An 18,591-nucleotide genomic window follows, 5' to 3' on the forward strand; every position below is an offset into this window, starting at 1 on the left:
TTTTCTTTTAATTTCTCATCTCTACCCTCTTAAGGACCCAGTCAGTCAGAGGCAGAACACAGAAAATGCATCTGCTTTCCCGAGTGTTCCATGGACAGGCTATAAAGGGCAGGGAGGGGGCTGTGACAGGCTTGACTTCCAGCAGCTGATACCAACCACTCTATATATAGCTTCTTGAGACTGGCCATTTCATTCAAGAACACAGCTTGAGAAGTGAGGCACATACTTTTTTACTTTCCAGTAGATTATAGGCATCAAAAACATAACATTTATTTTAATTTTGTACAAGAATCAAAATGAACAAACCCAAAATTGTCAGACCAGAGGAGAGGTAAGTGCTGCCTGTTTACATCTGAGTACTAAAAGTGACTTGCAAGCTTTTTGCTAATAAATATTTCATGATCATGTGATTCCTACATGTGTGTCTCAACAGCCAGCCAGCTCATGCGAAGTGGTTTGACAGAAAGAAATATGTCACAATCAACTTTATGGTTCAAAGACCTAAAAATGTCCAAGTTGATATCCAGCCAGACAAACTGATTTTGTGGTAAGTTCATGGTATTTTTATTCATAAAATCGCTCTTTTTGTGTGTCTCTGGTGTAATTTTTCCCTCTTAATCTTTAACAACACTGCCCGTTTGTGGAACAGCTGCAAAAATGACACTGATGACGTCTTCTACAATGAGCTGCACTTCTATGACAAAGTCCAGATCCATGTAAGCCTTTTATTTTTTAGGGAATTCATTGCTGGTGCTATGTCACTAATTTGATATGCTGTGTACTATAATGTACAGCTGTGTTGTAATGTTGAGAACAAACCTTTATTTCTGGTATTACTTTGAAGGACTCCAGAGAAAGAGTCTATGATCGTACTATCAATGTCTTACTAAGGAAGGTGAAACCTGATTATGCATGGCCTCACCTCCAGAAAGATCCAGTAAAAGTAAGTCTTCATATGCAATTCCACAGCAATTTGTTCAAATTTAGGAAACTTTTGTACTCTCAAGGGCTCTGTTGACGGTTGAAAACTATGATTATGTATTTGGTAAATAAAAATCTGTATTGTGTCCTTCTATAGCCCAGTTGGATTTCTGTGGACTTTGATAACTGGAGGGACTGGGAGCATGAGGAAGATGAGGGAAAGGAAGAGTATGATAGATACATGGATGTGAGTGGTCATTGTGCTCAGCAGTAACTTGATCTAAAATTCCTGGTATTGTTTTAGATCCTAATGAGTGCATTTTGCTGCACTCATCATTATTTTACTTTGTGTTTGGATACTAAAAGTATGTAAAGAGCTGGCTTTGCTTTTTCAGATGATCCAAGAAATGGCTACCAGTAACAAAGGAGAAACACCCGACATGGGGGATCTTAGTGATGTAAGTAGCATGATGGCTCCTTTTTTAAATCTAATATGAAGAATTGTCTTAAAACTTGATTTCATTAAATTATCTGAAGCTCATAGTATAGTGCTTCAGATTATTTGCATGTTGTGAAGTTAAATGAAAAATATTTTGATGCACTGACATTTGTCTGTTTTCTTCCTCTACAGTCTGACTGACACTTTCTCACCTGTGTTGGAAGCAGAAAGAACTGTATCGCTCAGGATACTGAATATAATGATTATTAATATTTGCTGTGGAATGACTGTGTTATGGTCCAAAGTAATGTTTTTACATGTATGATATTTTCTATGTACTTATTTATTGATGCTTTGCACATTGTTTACAATCAATTTTAATAAAAAAGAAAGCAACATAGTTTTAATGTCATGTTGTTTGGGGTGATATAATACACATTTGGTTAGATAATTATGAGGCTGGGCATTATAAATTTTCTCTTTTTTTAGGAGATGACTCTAATAAAGCAGTTTAATTACTTTATTTGTCCATTTCATATAGTGTTGTCAAAACAAAGGCATAGAGAGGGAATAGGTAAAATGCCTGATGAAAATAGAGATCTACGACAAGATATTCATGTTTTCTGTTAGATTTTTGTGTTAAGGCTTGGGTACATGAAATCTGTTTGTGTTTATTATCTAAAATATGGGTAACGATTTCAAACACTGATTATTGTTCTGGGTGAAAGCAGGTCAGATGAATGAAAACAGATTTATAGAATATTTTATTTATTTTGTTTTGTTGTTCACATTTTTGTAAATTTGATATCTTTCAACACTTTAAGCAGATATTTTAATTTAGTCGTTGCCACAAGAGTGAAAAGAAACACTGCTGACATTGGAGTTTGATTGTTTTGATGGAGTCTGATACATTACAGCCATTTTTTAAATAGATTTCCCAGGACTGCCTTTGGTGCCATTTTTCTATAGAGTAACATAATAAACATCCGTAATATTTTGGAAAAAATGATACCGATGAAAGATATTGTAATACTGTTGTCAGTGTTTTACATTGACATGTTAAAGATTCTTTCAACATCTTTGTTGCTTGATTGATCATTTAAGATGTTAAATATTTAAAAGTAAATTATTTAAACCTGTGCAATTTCTCAGCCTTACTCTTCGTCCTAAATATTATAACAAAATTGATAAAGCTTTTATGTTGTTTTCCATCACAGCAACGACTAGTATTCTGGCTAACTGATATAGCTCTAATAACAATATTCAAATGGACGTTTTAATATTTCACATTTATAACAATGAAAGCACATTATACCTAACTTAATCTATTAATCATGTAGAACCTACGGTTTATTTGAGATTAATATAATATTAATGTTAAAACACATTTTTGTCAACTTTATGACCATAATCAGATTCAACACTGATTTTTCTGTGTCGGCCTGCTTCATGTATTATTTATATTATGAAATGCAAGTAAGACAAAAGTCGAAACCGTTAAGTTTGGACTACGTTGCTACCCGTTCTAAGCCGACAGCACAGTACCAGTTTCTTTCACTTTATCTGCTCTCGTGTGGTAGTCAGGCGCGGTTTTCCTCTAAAACAGTCCAGAATGGCATTTCAGTGTCAGCGAGATTGCTATATGAAAGAGGTATGACTTTTAAACATAACACACAAAACTCACAGGAAGCATATCCCTCTTTCCCCCTCAATGTTTACACTAGCTGCTACGCTGAAGTTGCTAACAATCCAGCTAACTTAATTGTAATTTTTTTGGAAGTGCACGGTTTCATTTCTATAGAGGGTTAATTTGTGAATTTATGCTCGTTCTGAATCAACTAAACACTTGGGTTATGTTTGTTGGCTTAAATTTAAGACATTAGCACAAATGAATGACCCAGTTTGCTCCAGCAGTTCAGTAGACATACAGTTGGGGGTCGGTCTCTGTCCTTTTGAGTCCTGGGCGTTAAAAGTGGGCGTTTTCTTTGTTTTGGCATTTTGACAGCTTCACATCAGGTCCAGATTGAAATCCACAACACTAAGTTAAGATAATAAACACTCTTGAAAACTCAGTTTATGATTTGCAAAGCTTTATTTGTGTTAAAGTCCGGAGACGTTCTTGTCCCTTCATATTAATCTTTGTTTGCATGAAGCTCTCTCCCCTCTTATTGCAAAAAAAAAAAAAAGATGATCAAACGCTGCATAACTAGACCTGGTTTAGGTAGTTGAGACTGTAAGAAAGCAGTGAAATTGTTTTTGCATTTTAAAAAATAGAGTGAAAGTTTCACAAATCAAAAACAGTATTTTAAACATTTCTTCCTGTGTAGGATAATCCATTCCAGTATGACCAGTCAAGGTATCGTGTTTTTTTATCTGGACATGGTGTATAGTGGTCAAGTTTCAAGAAAGCAGTGAAATGGCTCTTTTTGCATTTCCCCGTAGCTGCTGAATTAGAAGCCAACTTTTTGTGTGGAAATGTTCCATTTAAATTAAGAAACTACTGGTTTTTAAAAAAAAAAAGCAGTTTTAAGTCAGTCTTGTCTATATTAAAACTAAGACATAAATGAAGTTCCCTTCATCCAGTTTAAGAGCTGTGAACATGGAGCAACATTAGTTTGAATTTTAATTTAGTCCATTTTGATTTTAGTTTGTTACGTCTGTGGTATCCTGCTGCCCTGCGGAACTAAAACAAGAGGTAAATGGAAAGAAAGAAACTCTCAAAGGCTTCAATATCAAGCTCCAAGACACCATCTTGTTTCCTGAGGGAGGAGGCCAGGTGAGCTGGTCATTTAAAATCTTACTCCTCTGTCATGTGTCTGTATCAAGCATGTCTCATCAGTGAGCCATTGTGAGTAAAATATTTAATCCTCACTCAGCCAGATGACCATGGACTGATTGGCGAGGTTCCAGTTTTGAGGGTGACGAGACAAGGACCAGATGCTATACATTTTGTGGCCTCTCCTCTGGACGTGGATCGAGAGGTGCATGTTAAGGTGGACTGGGAGAGGAGGTTTGATCATATGCAGCAACACTCAGGTAAGGGTAATTTTTGCCACCTTTAAACTGTGAATACATTGTATCTTAATAGGCTCAAAGCTGTTACTCTAAGCTATGGTTGGCTTTCTTCTTGCTTCTTAGGTCAGCATTTGATCACAGCTTTGGCAGACACAATGTTTGGATACAAGACCACATCCTGGTACTTTACCACTGCACACGTTGTTCCCTTTTTCACATCCAGACTGGTGCATTTACCTCTTCTGTGGGTTTTTACAGGGAACTGGGTCGTCAGAGAAGCAGCATTGAACTGGACACTTCCAGTGTGAAACCAGCACAGTTGCAGGAACTGGAGGAAGTCATTAATGAGAAGATCAGAGCTCGTATTCCTGTGACTGTTCAGCTTGTCTCCATTGATGACCCTGCTGTGGAAAAGGTGCTTATACGATTCACTTACTGTGGATGAAACATACTACCTGTTTATTATCTTCATTAAGATCAGAGTTTACATTAACTGCACGCTATATTACATGAGATTCTTGTGTTTGTAAACCAGGTGAGGAGCAGAGGGCTTCCAGAGGATCATGCAGGACCTGTTCGGATCATTGATATAGAAGGCATCGATGCCAACATGTGCTGTGGAACTCATGTGTCCAACCTCAGCCACTTGCAGGTACAACTTTACATATAGAAACACACAATTTCTATATGTTTTATGTAATTAAAAATGATCTGTATATGTATAATTGTGTCATACAGTGTATCTCAGATGATTTAAATAAATCACTGTTGCTTTATTAATTTATTTTTAACTGGATTGTAGGTTATAAAACTACTGGGAACTGAGAAAGGAAAGAAAAACAAAACCAACCTGATCTTCTTGGCAGGCAACAGGGTCCTGAAGTACGCAGAGAAAAGCTACAGCACAGAGCGATCGCTGGTGTCTCTTCTGAAGTAAGTTCAAATTATAAGAGTCGTCAAAAATCACCAGTGTGAGTTAAACTCATCCACAAAGCTGTAAGTGATTAAATCTTCGTTGTGGTTTAACAGGACAGGACCGGATGAGCATGTTGAGGCTGTTGACAAGTTGCAGAAGTCTGTAAAGCTTCTACAAAAAGTAAGAGACGTAAAGTAAGAGTTTTTCTGCAGCTTCTGACTTGCCACATGGACATGCCATAATTTTTAAAATTGTCTTGCCAGACTAACCTGAGCCTGCTTCGCGATATGGCAGTTCTTATTGCTCAGAACTTGAAGAACAACCCTCAAAGTGGCAACTTTTTCAGCTTGCACAAGTAAGCAGTTCTACTTCTGCATCCAGAGATTTAATCAAGCAAATGCATCAGTGTCAGTATGTAACAGTAAACGTGTGTCTTCTTTCTTCCTATAGAAAGGAGGGCGATAATGAGTTTATGAATATCATTGCCAATGAAATAAACACAGAGGTAAGATCACACCCGAACGTCTTCCTTGTAGCTATTTGCAGATCGATAGTTTTCTGATGCTCCTGCTTTGTTGGTTCTTAGGAAACTTTGGTTTTCCTGACTGTTGGTGAGGAAAAGGGACCTGGCTTGTTCCTCCTTGCGGGACGCAGTGGACAAGTGACTGAGATGGGACCACGGTAAGAAACCCCACCACACACCACCAACTGCAAAAATTTGATTATATAATGAATGTGCCTTGTGTTCTCCAGGGTTTTAGAGTTGCTACAAGGGAAGGGTGCAGGGAAGAACGGGCGTTTCCAAGGCAAAGCAAACAGCCTAGCACGGAGAGGAGAGGTGGAGGCTTTACTGATGCAGCTCTGCAAACATCGCAGCTCAGAGGAAGAATAAACCCAGCAATCATTCAGTGAAAGTAAATGTTTTATTTCTTGAGAAGAAACAATACAAGCCGGTGAGGATAAGAACATGTCTTTAAGGTGCAATACGTAAAAATTGTTGCAAAACCCTGAGACACTAAAATGCCACTTTCATTGTTCCTACCTGCATTACTCATGTAAAAAAGACATACTTGTGCATGAGCCACAATTCCCCATTTGGTAAATTACACGTTAAACAGGCGGTTCAACCTGATATTGCTGTTTGCTTACGCTTATCAAGCTGTTGTCATGGAATCAGTGATGATGCCATCGTTGGTTAGTGTGCCGATTTTCTTGATGCATCTTCAGTTAGCTTCCACAGCCCATTTTCTCTCTGCGTCCTCCTGACTTGTCATCTCAGACAGGCTTTAGCTGCAGATCAAATCCCAACTCCACAATTATGCCTCTGCATTTTACCCATGACATCGATGTACAACAAAGAGGAGTTAGTACTGGTTTGAAAGTCATACATAAAGAGCCTATTGATTACCTGTCATAACCTGCAGAAAAGAAAAAAGAAGTCAGGAGTGCGTCTTCCTGTCATGTTGAGTTGCGGGCTAACTAGATGCTACATGGACTCACTGTCCCATCCTGTGGTATTACAAAGATGCAGCCTGGCACTAACTGGTTGGCATGCTCAGTGATTTTCTTTGCAGCACAACACACCAAAACACAGATGTCTTTAACTTAACATTATAGCAGCTGTTTCTTATCTTTCTATAGATACACAAATTTAAAACAATCTTTCGTATTGCACCTTTAAATATTATAATATTTTTTTTGGTATGTTGTGTTCAAGGACACATACAAAAAATTTTATCCTTGAAAATGTGTATAGCTGGGACTTCTTTGACATGTGCTGTACATATGAGTATTAAATGTAAATTTACATCAACTCTTAACCGTTATTTTGCCCAATTCCCCTCTACAAACATACTAATCTTACATGAAGAACCAGGGACAGTAATTGCGACATACAATTATACATTTCTCATGTAATAATATGATGTGTATTATTGTGATTATTGTATTGGGAAAACATAAAACACCTTTAGACTCCTGTAGTGTGTCATGTTTATTTCAAAATATTTGACAATGTGATATACAAAACATGTCAAAAAAATTTTTTCCTCATGTTTCATTTGGCACAAATACATTGAGAAATAATTAAGTGTTAAACTATTTTGCAATAAATTCACTTAATAAAAACACCTTAATTAAACCATTACTGCTGTCCACAGAAAGCTGGATCAGCACTTTTTTCCACACAGTAACAAAAACAAAAAGAAAAAAAATGATTACAAGACAATTTTAAATTAGATTGTGTAGATTTTTATAAAAAGCAGTGTTTTGGAAATAAATCTCAGATATTCAGGAGTTTATGAAATGATCAGTTTGTCACAGTGACATGTAAAAAAGTGTTCCTATGCTGATATAGTGCAAATGTGCAAGCACCCCTTCCCACTGATAAAACACAACAAAAAACATTAAAATCTGATTCCATGTGTCCAGTTGGACTAATTATGATCTTACACGTTGGTTGAACCGATCCTCCATGGCAGAGTTACTGTAACGGCTTCACAATCTTCATTGAAATGTAGTTCTAAAAAAAGGTAAAAGATGAATCAAGTTACTGCTCCTCCATAGTCCAGATGAGGTGACCCACAGATTCAGAACACATGATAAATATTATTCAGTAGTTTCCCTTCTTACCGGTAAAGAGTACAACAGGATGGCGATGAAGAGAACCACAATGATGAGGATGATGAGTCCAATAAAGAGACATCTGAACCTTCTCCACACAATGAATTTCATGGTCTTGCACGGATTGGTGAACCAAAAGAAAGATGTTTCTGGGCGGCTGTAAGGAAATGAAAATTGTATTTGTGTTACACAAATATACTTTTTCCATATCCATCCATCCAATATAATAGTATAAAATAGATATGGTTTTTGTTAATTCAGTTTTTACTTGGGTGGGTTCAGTTTTGGGTTCATGTTGGGTTCATCTCTTCCTTTTCCTGCAGGTCTCTCATCTGCATCTGCTTCACTTATGATCTCCAGTGTCATCTCCACTTTGCCCTATAAACACAAGACAGATGTTACATTGTAGATTGGTTTATGCTGCCAAATACAGCAAAGTTGGTTCTTCGAACACAGTCATTTATTTTGTATTTGTGACAGATTTAGTTGTTTTTTGTTGTGTTTTATAAAACCTCCAAACCTTCCTGAAAATGGGGTTTGTTAGAAAAAGGGTTCTATATTCAGGGGTACTTTGAATTTTCACTTACTCCAAGGACCTTCTTTCCACCCTCTTCTATATGACAAGGCCACCAGCCTCTGACTGACTGCTGGGCAAACAAAGACTTGGTGTTCTGCAGCTTGTGGGGTCCTTCCAGTTCCATCATCTCCAGAGAGCACTTCTCTGGAGTCTTTGCAGGTGCAACCAGCTTGCACAAATCCAGCTCCACAGTTCCTGGGGTCACATATTTCATATTCAACTTTTGTAATTGTGGTCTTATACAATCTGAGTTTAACTTAAAGAATATGGTTTGTTACCTAGGTAGTCATCCAATGAGAACTTGTCATTATCCCATATCTGAACAATCATCTTAGGGGGAATCCTAAATTCTGTGTTGTCAAGACTCCAAAAGTGTTCCTGTTCAAGATGCTTTTAATTAGTTATTTGAACAGGTCTTCCTCTAAAAATTAACCTAGAAGAAACAAGCCTCACCTTCTTGGATACGAGGCAGAGTTGTTCAGCTGGCAAGAAGTCAAAGCCAAAGACAAACCGCCAGTTAAAGTTGCCCTCTCCATCCAGAGACCTGTAGTGGACATCAGTCTTCTGCTTGTCCTCTTCCATGCCTGGCATCCAGCTAGCATACACAACAAGCGTGATCATGAGAAAATTTAGAAAGGAAGGAGAAAATGAAATATTTGAATAAAACAAATACCCACAAATACAGAATAATCGTACCCTTTGACATAGATGTCACTCATGTTTTCTCCAGTGATGCTGGTCTCATCCAAAGTCACATCTGAAGTGTTCCAGATGACAGCACGCAGGAAATACCTGAACATTTAACAATCGTAGATGTTAGCAATGTGGCGTCCCATGTGGCCCAGGAGTATGTGTAAAAGATACAGCACTCACTTCTTAGGCTTGCGTGGTGTGATATCAAAGGGAGGTCCAGGAAGTCCAATGCTTTTAGGGAAAACATCCACCCACATTTGAAGCCTTCCCTTTAAACAGCGTAACAAAAATAGTTGTTACATAATCGTTGAGCATGGCTCGGTGTCCATGCAGATACAGTTTACGGCGTCTAACCTGAGAGAGGTTCGGCTGGAAGCTGCTGTAAAGGGTCCTGGTCTCCACATGCTCAGGAACAAGTTTATGTGTTCTAAGCACATGCAGACAGAGGCGTTCATGGGCTGGACCCAAGTGCTGATGAATCTCCTTGTTGTCCTCTTCAGGTAAAAACAAACCTCAGTCACATTTAGCTTATGTGGTATTAAAAGTGCTTTCATATGTAGATTTTTTTTTTTTAACTAAAGACAGTTATTACATTAATAGTGTAAATGAGTTTAATGAAGTATTTAAACCATTACCAAACTGAGCCAGTGTGTGATCCTTTCCATTAAAGCTGAGTGAGGTGCCATTGTCTTCGGTCCTGGGTTTGGACAATCCTTTCTGACGAGCCAGGTTCTCTAGGATCTGAGATGGCTTCAGCTGATCCCTCCACTGGTTGATACCAGAGCTTAAGATGTCAAGAGAGAAGAATACACTGAAAATTTTCCTCCTTTGTTTCCTTCAGACTTAAACATTGCACTCAAGTGCTTCCTTACATGCAATAGGTTTGTGGAAGGCCACAGTATGAGTTATATCGAGACAGGAAGCGGTTCTCTAGATCAATCACTGTCTCGCCGACCTTCTCGTCACGAGTCAGCATATCGTAGTCATAAACTGCGATTTTCAGGTCCTTGTCTTGGGGCAGGAAACAGGTCATCTCAAACATCCTACACAAAACAGGGAGTGTTGTTGAAATAATACTGTTTGGTTTTCACACACTGGATATTTGTATTGGTTTAAATTCATTTTTTAGGTTTACCTTCCAAACACAGGGTTTAAAGTGTTGGGTAAGTAATTGTCTCTGTCTTCAATTGTATTTCTTCCCACTGATATCTTTATGTATGGATCACACTAATGAAGAGAAAGAAGAAAACATCCAGTAGAGAGCTGTGACTGAGCCATGCATGTAGAAATATATCTTTAGTATATTGTTAGTAAAACAGATTCACTCTCACCCTGCCGTTATTGTCTTTAGGCTGCAGGTCTATTCCTCGAACCACGTAAATCCTGACTAGACACTCCTGAGGTCCACTTTCTGGCAGCTCTCTGAATTGGCGAGGTGGAGTAGCAACACCTGGATCATCTGACAGGGGGTACACCTTGAATGCACCCTGCAAGTAGAAGAACATATGAGAGATTGACAGACTGAGGACAACCAAGTTTAATGTTGTCCTTTCTTTGGTAGGTTAAACTTCACTGTATCTGATCAGGTGTTAGTCTTCCAAATGGTGCCAAAATACCTTGAACTCTCCAACCACAGTGGGATCATCATCCCCATTTTCATTCTTGCCACGCTGGAGCTTGAAGGTGTTGCAGAAATCAGTCAAACCTTTGAATTCTGAGATGTTCTCCAGTTCACTGTCATACACCTGAAAATTCACACTTAGATTAAAAAAATCTGCAGCCACAGAAAAGAGGCCTTTTTTTACTTTTTGACAAATGAAACAATTATAAACATATCACTTGTTTCTGTGTATTCAGGAAGAAATTGTCAGCATACTTTGAGGGTGTCATATCCATTCTTGAGGTAAGGGCCACATTTCTCCACGTCTCCAACTGAAGCGTAGAATTTACTCCACCAATCAACTGTCTCCTTTTCCTAAAAACAAATAGCTTTGCGTCATGACTGTGACATACTTATTGACATTTACAGTAAAAATGATGTTATGTTGCTTTATCTCACCTTCTCTGTATGCTTTGGAGAAAGATGCGATGTGACCCCCAAAAAAATTAGAAACATAGTCACAAATACATAATCATACAACTCTGACATTAATGTTCAAAGGCATTCTGTGAAACGAGTCGAAAGTAAAACTGAGGAGTGGTGAAGGAAATGTTGAGAAAGTGACCCCAGCAGCAGTTTTATAATTTGCAACAATGATATGAAACAAGGGCGTAACAATGGGGCAATGCAGAAGCAGATTTGTTCTGGCAGACATTTTAACATACTGTAGCAAGAGAGCAATATGTGTATTAATGATGGTTGCATTCCACTTGTGGGTTATTATGCATGCTGCTCTGCTGTTGAGTCCCTTTTCACTCCTGGTTCTAGTAGAGGGCATTTGGTGCCAAGTGGAAAACTAAATTCCTCCTTGATGCATTTAGACCACATTTGAAACAGCCTATCAGCTGACAGTTGTAGAAAAATTACCAAGAGTCTGAATGAGTAAAAGTAATTAAAAGTTTATTACAGGAGAAGTATAAAATACAGGCAATACTTGCCAAGTCGAGAGCAGTCACAGGAAGTGCACTGCTGCCTCCTTCAGATTAAAATATAATCTGTGGTTTACAATTAAAAAAAGGTCTGTGTATTGTTTTTTTCTAGAGCAGAAGTCAGATCAATCATAAGAACCCCCCTGAGGAGCATGTAAAGATATATTCCCATGCAAATTCTGAGCTGCTGCACACACATTTGCGGTAGCATGAAACAAGACTTACTGCCAGGCGTGAAAAGGTTCCAAATATCTGCTGAGAAAAAGGCTGAATGTGCAACTGCACTGAGGACATTCTCTGATCACCCGTCCCTTAATCTGCACAGTAACTCTCATGATCTATGTTTGCTATGAGTGAAATCTGAGGGTGCACTACAATGTGAGATACAGTATGGGATTATCTAATACAACCTTCTCCAGGTTGTGTTTTGTTTAGAGTTATTAAAAACACGTGTTTTAGGCTGTCTCAGCTGCAGGCATTAAAATGAAAACCTGTTCAGTCAAACATTTGGAGCAGCTGTTTGAGATGCAGACAATGCACAATGTTTTAAATGTTTGGTTCTAATTTGATGGCAGCAATACGTCTCAAGACAGTTGAGACAACTAAGAGCTGGAAAAGGAATGTTCTAATATAGTTACAATTTAGTACCATTAATATGAAAAGTGCATCTCAGAGTCTCTCAGAAGTAAAAATGGACAGTGTTTATGTATTCTAAAAACTGTCTATAAATGTGGAGTGATTTCAGAATCACGTTCCTCAATATAAGTGTGTTGACTTTAAATATAACACCATCTTCAATACAAAACAGATCATCGTCAGATTAAGATTATCTGGAGATATCTCTGTGTGAAGGGGATGCAGCGGAAAATCAGTACTGGCTGCCTGACATCCTGATGACAGCATGATTCTGTCATGGGAATCACTCCATGTGTCCAGGTCCATCAGAGCATTAGTTCCTATGGAACTGGCAATTTCCACAGCTTGGAAGTCACTATCTTTGCAAGATAGGCCCTCATCCAGTGTACAGTTTGTCCTTTTCAGCGAAGATCTTGCATATTTTAGCAAGATAATCCAAAACTTCAGACTACACCTTTTACAACAGCATCCCTTTGTAGTAGAGAAGTTTGGATGGTGAACTGATCTGTCTGCAGTCCAGAACCTTCCAGTTAAAAACATGTGACACATCATGAAATGCAACTGTTGAACAGCTAAAATATGGCACAAGAAAATAGTACATTTGTCCAGCAAGAGTCCAGTTCTCAGACATTTACAGAGGGATGCTACACAGTGGTAAATATGGCCATACAGCTAATTTTATGGGACTTGTTGCCATCAAATTTGAGATGAGCTAATATTTTCTCACAAACTACTAAACTGTTTAACTTTTGATATTTTTCTATGTTCTTTGGTTTGTGGGATTTTTAAATCATTATAATCTTAAGATGATTTTAAACTATGTTCAAACTTTGGGGGTATTGGAGTTGTATATGTTACGCCCTTGCTATGATCAAGATGATTAAATTTGCTCATTAAAACAGGTCCACTTAGATTAAATTAAATCAGGGTTATTGTGACAGCTCCCCAGACAGCACTGTGACATGATGAGCTTGTTGCAGCACTGTGGATTGAGTCAGTGCTCAGCTTTGTGAATTAGAGAGCTATAATAAATAATTATACATACAAAAAATGAAGTAGGGGAAGCCATTTTGTTGACAGCAGCTGACACGCTGTACATAAACTGCAAGCCAGAGTAATGAAGTTTGTCAAATTTGACTTGAAAGCCAAATTTTGTATTTAAGCAAATAGAGGCAACTTCATGTGCACTGGTGCAGACAGAAGGTGGTGGTGTTTACCTGCGCTTCAAGTAGTGGTCTTGTTTCTTCCATGGTAATAGAGACATCTTTCCGAGGTGCAGACATCATCAGAGCCACTATCAAACAGCATTAACAATAAAAGCTTAATAATTCTCTCTTTTTTTGTTGTGTGGGGGATTGTAAATAAATTTTTTTTTAATGGATTCCTACTTTTAGAGGCCCTGGCTCCTTCTGAAACAACGACATACGGGTCACATCTGAACTCCTCCAGAGATGTGATGGTGCACTGACCCACCACAGGCTTCCTGCCAAACGGACGGTGGTCAATCACCTTCAGCACAATGGGAGGTGTGTACATCTCATCCTTTGGGAGGAGCTGGAGAAGAATAAGGAAGACTACATGAAATAAAACCTACAATACAAAGCAGGAGTTTCAGTTATTTTAATGCATCAGTTTTCTAATGTGTAGTTAGGTCATCTCACATATAGTTAAATGTTTAAATAAATTATGCAGTTTTTTACTTAATTTTTACAATTAAAGCAGCAAATTTACAATTTCTTTAATTCTTTGAATAAATATATTTTTGTCAATAGATGCAACTTTTATCACTTCTGGATGCTTCTGTGCTGAATTTGATCACACATCCATTAAATTGTGTAAAGCTATCATTACCACTTTGATGAAGAGGACCGAGCTGGGGAAGTTAGGGCTCTTCTTCATGTTCTTGATGACAGCTGACTCCACCCTCTGCCCCCCACACTCCACCACAAGGCTAGGTGAAGTCACTGAAGCCAGCTGATATGTCTTCATGTTTCTTAGACCCCATGCAAGAATCTAAAAACAAAGAATAGACGGTATTAGAAGAAAATATATACATTTATTCAGAGGGTGGATTGTTTCAAAGATTGTACATATTACCTCCACAGCAGTGAGCTGCACCACAGGCCGGATGCCCTGAGGAACCATATAGAGGTTCTCGGCTCTTTTCGGAGGAACCAAAGGAAGATCTGTGTCACCTGACTACAGAAACAGAGACAATAGTTATATTTAGTCTCCCTGTAAGATTATGTTTTATCACTCCTCAGAAATAAAGGAGTGAACATAGCAATACTTTACATTTCTTTTAATAAAGACACCAGTTATTTAAATCCTGTGTTATAATATATGTAAACAACATATACAGCATTAAGACACATTAAAACTTAGAAATATTATCTCTTAATTGCATAAAAGAATGTGAAAGAACTTATTCTCTACAAAATGACATTGTACATACTGTAAATTGGCCCTTTTCACAGTACTTTCATGGCAAACCTTGTTTTTAAGAATTAGTTCAGCAGCCACAAGTGCCTCCCCTGCTTTCTGCCCCCTCTGGATGATGGGATGCCACAGCAGCCTGGGTGTTTGAGCCATGTCAGAGTTCAGCTTCACCATGGGCGTGCAAACACTGCGACCAAGTTGTTCATCCTTCCCCTATGCAGAGGATAACATGCCATGGTTTCATGTTTCATAAGATTATATTTGCTAGAGCATACTAATAATGAGTGCAAAATAAATTTAGAGAATCTAGATAGCTAAAGTAACATGGTTTTTTTTTCCAACATTCAGTGTCAATTCAAGGTCAGAGAAGAGAGGTGTAGATAAAAGCCCAAAGGCTGCAACCCAAATGCATCCCAAACACAGCAAATAAGTGAAGGAAAAGACAACATCACACACTACTATTACTGAGTCCTGGGAGGGTTATGTGGGAATAAGTCTTAATAAGTTTTTTTCTTTAGGAGATTTTTGCTCAGTTTGCCTGTAAGCACTGAAACTGTTTCATTGTGAAAATGGCCTCTTTATAGGCATCACCCATAGCCTACCACTTGGTCACTGTCGTAGAACTCCAGCACAACATCAGGCGGACGGGAAGCAATCTTCTGGGGGTCTCCATAAATCTCAATGTTGTTGAAAATCAGAGTTTGGTCCCAGGTCGGGTTCAGAGTTGCTTTGAGTTTTTCTGTTGTCTTACTAACATGCAGGAAGGAGACGTGTGCATACGGATCTGTGATGAAAGAAAGATTTGGTTTCATGTTTGTGTTTAACAAGCACATTTGCAGTGGTGTTTATTAAGCTTCAAGCAAAAACAGCTAAAAAATATTAATATATTCATAACCAGCAAGTATAATCTTACCAGAAAAACTGTCATTGTCCAAAGCTGTCAGGTTCCTTGCTTGATAGACATAGACACGGAGATGGTACACGTATGACTCTACAGAGGGGGAAACATATCACATTTGCATCATATGTAACTTATTTTTGTAACTGTTATTTATATTTTGGGATTGTATGACTCACTGTCAAATGAGCAGGACACAGTGGGCGTGTTAGCACCAAACACTTTGGTGGCATCAGGTTTGGAGCCTTTCTCTTTATCCTCTGTATCAACTCCCTGCAGAGCAAACCGAGCAGATATCTTAGAGCTATGTTCATGCAACACACACTACCAAATGAAACACTTCGTGTGGCAATTGATTTGTTTAATTCTTATGTAAATATTTGGTGATTCACTGAAGACAGTCAGTTCCTGCTTTTGTGGTATTTTTTTCCTCTCTAAGTTAAATAATAACTTGGAAGTTAGTGTCACTCTAAATGTGATGATTCAGGATGATTCAGTTCTTTATTTACTTACCAAAGCCCCCTCCAGCTTAAAGATGGCACATGGTCCAAGGCGACCTTCAGGTGCCATTTTTCTCCTCCAACGCCTTCGACGAATTGTATCCGATGAACGCTCCTCTCTGTGGAATTTCCAGCCAATCAGAGAGGAGAATTCCCAGCCCTCAGGGTTACCTTTATTTTGCTTCTGTATGTAAAACAAAAACATCAAGCTTGAGTATTTTATTTATTTAGAAGAAATTAAACTATATTACCCCCCCCCAAGTCACAATAACTCCATCTATATAATTAATTATTCAGGAAACATTTAAAGACAAATAATGTTATGGTACAAAGTTTTGCTCTACTGTTCTGTGCTGACCTCCACTGTTGCTCCTGGAGGGAGTGTTGCTCTTTTGCGAGGCCGAACCAGCCTTCTTCTGCGGTGGATGTGGTACACCTTCTCTGCAGGGACCCAGGACTGAGGCTTGTCATCTGGAGGAATAGTCACTCCATACTCCCAGCCTTCAGAGCACACACAGGCAAAGAGACACTCTCAGTTTCATTAGAGTTTGGATAAATGAACTTACAGAGCCAGAATGTGAGTTTGTTTTGCCATTTTAAGCCAAAACTGTGCACCTTTAATATCCATGTCAGACTTATGTTATCCTTTTTTTTCTTTTAATCAGTGCGATTTCTTTTAAATTAATAATAAAGCTTTCAAAAAGATACGACAACGTTTTCTGCCAATAAGAATGACTTTCTGCACCTTGATCATCCACAGCTCTGTTGTCATCCACAGACCAGCTGTCCTCCCATGTCCAACCAGAAGGACAGTCAAACTCTGTAGGGTTGCGACTCTTCTCCCCGTTCTGCACACGGCAAAAAACTCTGTCAGCTTCAAAGACTTTTCAATTAATTTTTATTAGACAGTTTGTACAATGACTGAGTCATCAGTCATCAACAGTTGATGAATAACAAAAAAAGTGCATCAAGTATGAGTCTGGTTAATAGCAAACAAATTTAAATTCACGTTTCCATCTGTTAAAGAGACAAGTAGATGAAGATTATTTATGTGCATGTCATCTGTAGCTGCTAGCTCGCTGGTCTCACCACATCTGTGTATGGCTCGGAGGCAGCCTTCCACTCTCCGCCAGGGAAGCGGGTCTCGTTTTGGAAAACCTCATCCATGAATTCAGTGTGTCCTGCATCTGCCTCTGTTAGCAAACTGGAACAAAGTCACACACATATGTAACATCCATGTGTAAATTATGAAAGAATATAATTTGTTTTTATTTTTGAAGCCTGTGGCAAGGTCTCATGCAAGTGTTTGCATATTCAGGACTGTATTTAGTCTGATGGTCTTACTACATCAGCCCCACATTTACTCACATACTTTTCATATATAATCAATGCGTAAAGAATTAAAGGAAGTACATAATGGATTTGTAATGTATCTCCACTGAACTTTTTCCAGTTTTTTTGCCACCTTCCTGAACAAGACAGGTACTGAGTAGTCTCTGCTTGAAAGACGGTGGCAAAAAGAACACAAAGAAATGATGCACATGGAACTGGAGGGCAAAGAATGATCGCTCCTGAGTTAGCAGAGCTAGATTAAGAAATAGAAAGGAAACAGTAAATCCCTTGCACAGCGTAGTGCTCTCATTAAATCATGGTTCACAGTATGAGAGGAATGTAAACATAAATGAACAGAAATAACCTATTTCTCTTATTCCACTCAGTTTACATATTTGTATTCAGTGGGTAAAAGAAACATAAAACTATAAAATTAATGGTGCAGACTTAACCGTAAAACTTGGTCCTTTTCATCAAATGTGTTTAAAGTAGAAAGATGTCAAATAATCATATCAGCTATACTTACGCTTTTTCAGGATCAATGAACCAATCTGACTCCCACTCCCATCCTCTAGGTGGAATGAAATACTCTTGTTTCAGCTTCAGTTGTCCCGTTACATCTGAAAATTTATGGCGTCCCACCAGTCCTGTGGTCCCCCACTTCCCAAAGACTTGGGCCTGGTTTTCATACTGTTATACAGCAGAAAGCATGCTTACTTTTATAAGATGGTTTAACAGCTGACATGTATGAAACAGAAAACATTTAGTTAAAATGAATTTTTTTTAAAAATATGGATGAAATCTTAAAAATTAATAGTTAACGCACCAGCTCAGCAAACACACTGAACGTTCCCTCAGAGAATGAGTTGAACTTTTTCTCCTCTGCAGACAGACCCAGCCACATGTTGACTCTAACCTGAACTGGAACCTTCAGACCCTTGGACTTGTCCATGGGATACTGCAGCAATCAAAAAGATAAAAAGAAAGTCTGAAATGCAGCAAGCTGTCCGGACA

At 38.3% G+C, this 18,591-nt stretch overlaps 2 protein-coding genes across 5 annotated transcripts in view; one reads left to right on the forward strand and one right to left on the reverse strand.

The window, feature by feature from the left end:
- Positions 1 to 7,269, forward strand: LOC121632166 (alanyl-tRNA editing protein Aarsd1-like). Of its 3 annotated transcripts, XM_041973389.1 has the most exons (17): positions 18 to 331; positions 434 to 547; positions 650 to 716; positions 845 to 943; positions 1,079 to 1,168; positions 1,317 to 1,379; positions 4,008 to 4,136; positions 4,237 to 4,396; positions 4,499 to 4,556; positions 4,634 to 4,790; positions 4,911 to 5,027; positions 5,178 to 5,308; positions 5,405 to 5,471; positions 5,555 to 5,646; positions 5,742 to 5,796; positions 5,878 to 5,972; positions 6,045 to 7,269. In XM_041973389.1, exons 1-17 carry the CDS (start codon positions 297 to 299, stop codon positions 6,181 to 6,183), a joined length of 1,668 nt encoding a protein of 555 aa, XP_041829323.1. In that variant the 5' UTR covers positions 18 to 296; the 3' UTR covers positions 6,184 to 7,269. The 3 variants fall into 3 exon arrangements, with proteins under 3 accessions (XP_041829322.1, XP_041829323.1, XP_041829321.1); XM_041973387.1 differs by lacking the exons at positions 18 to 331; positions 434 to 547; positions 650 to 716; ... (1 more) ...; positions 1,079 to 1,168; positions 1,317 to 1,379 and adding an exon at positions 2,893 to 3,011; XM_041973388.1 differs by lacking the exons at positions 4,008 to 4,136; positions 4,237 to 4,396; positions 4,499 to 4,556; ... (6 more) ...; positions 5,878 to 5,972; positions 6,045 to 7,269 and adding an exon at positions 1,553 to 1,856 and having other exon boundaries at positions 1 to 331.
- LOC121632163 (myoferlin-like) overlaps positions 7,267 to 18,591 on the reverse strand; it is a 23,893-nt gene continuing 12,568 nt past the window's right edge. For both annotated transcript variants that reach the window (XM_041973384.1, XM_041973383.1), the window contains 30 exons: positions 18,404 to 18,535; positions 18,104 to 18,267; positions 17,335 to 17,449; positions 16,991 to 17,093; positions 16,604 to 16,746; positions 16,259 to 16,429; positions 15,925 to 16,018; positions 15,761 to 15,838; positions 15,450 to 15,631; positions 14,902 to 15,060; positions 14,506 to 14,607; positions 14,260 to 14,421; positions 13,797 to 13,962; positions 13,626 to 13,702; positions 11,243 to 11,254; positions 11,060 to 11,158; positions 10,800 to 10,928; positions 10,515 to 10,670; positions 10,319 to 10,410; positions 10,056 to 10,226; positions 9,819 to 9,967; positions 9,538 to 9,677; positions 9,364 to 9,452; positions 9,187 to 9,282; positions 8,944 to 9,085; positions 8,769 to 8,868; positions 8,501 to 8,685; positions 8,182 to 8,291; positions 7,923 to 8,070; positions 7,267 to 7,812 (listed from right to left, as the gene is read on the reverse strand). In XM_041973384.1, the coding sequence (XP_041829318.1) occupies positions 7,774 to 7,812; positions 7,923 to 8,070; positions 8,182 to 8,291; positions 8,501 to 8,685; positions 8,769 to 8,868; positions 8,944 to 9,085; positions 9,187 to 9,282; positions 9,364 to 9,452; positions 9,538 to 9,677; positions 9,819 to 9,967; positions 10,056 to 10,226; positions 10,319 to 10,410; positions 10,515 to 10,670; positions 10,800 to 10,928; positions 11,060 to 11,158; positions 11,243 to 11,254; positions 13,626 to 13,702; positions 13,797 to 13,962; positions 14,260 to 14,421; positions 14,506 to 14,607; positions 14,902 to 15,060; positions 15,450 to 15,631; positions 15,761 to 15,838; positions 15,925 to 16,018; positions 16,259 to 16,429; positions 16,604 to 16,746; positions 16,991 to 17,093; positions 17,335 to 17,449; positions 18,104 to 18,267; positions 18,404 to 18,535 (3,705 nt within the window). In that variant the 3' untranslated portion in view covers positions 7,267 to 7,773. The remainder of the gene's footprint in view (positions 7,813 to 7,922; positions 8,071 to 8,181; positions 8,292 to 8,500; positions 8,686 to 8,768; positions 8,869 to 8,943; positions 9,086 to 9,186; positions 9,283 to 9,363; positions 9,453 to 9,537; positions 9,678 to 9,818; positions 9,968 to 10,055; positions 10,227 to 10,318; positions 10,411 to 10,514; positions 10,671 to 10,799; positions 10,929 to 11,059; positions 11,159 to 11,242; positions 11,255 to 13,625; positions 13,703 to 13,796; positions 13,963 to 14,259; positions 14,422 to 14,505; positions 14,608 to 14,901; positions 15,061 to 15,449; positions 15,632 to 15,760; positions 15,839 to 15,924; positions 16,019 to 16,258; positions 16,430 to 16,603; positions 16,747 to 16,990; positions 17,094 to 17,334; positions 17,450 to 18,103; positions 18,268 to 18,403; positions 18,536 to 18,591) is intronic.

This window comes from Melanotaenia boesemani, chromosome 21 (assembly GCF_017639745.1).
Source record: "Melanotaenia boesemani isolate fMelBoe1 chromosome 21, fMelBoe1.pri, whole genome shotgun sequence".
Classification (NCBI taxonomy): Eukaryota; Metazoa; Chordata; class Actinopteri; order Atheriniformes; family Melanotaeniidae; genus Melanotaenia; species Melanotaenia boesemani.

Excerpts from the sequence above, each read along its gene's own strand:
- LOC121632166 (XM_041973389.1), top strand. The coding sequence starts at position 297 with ATGAACAAACCCAAAATTGTCAGACCAGAGGAGAG. Across the intron at positions 548-649 it reads CCAGACAAACTGATTTTGTG|CTGCAAAAATGACACTGATG; the intron begins GTAAGTTCATGG and ends TTTGTGGAACAG. Across the intron at positions 5,647-5,741 it reads AACTTTTTCAGCTTGCACAA|AAAGGAGGGCGATAATGAGT; the intron begins GTAAGCAGTTCT and ends TTCTTCCTATAG.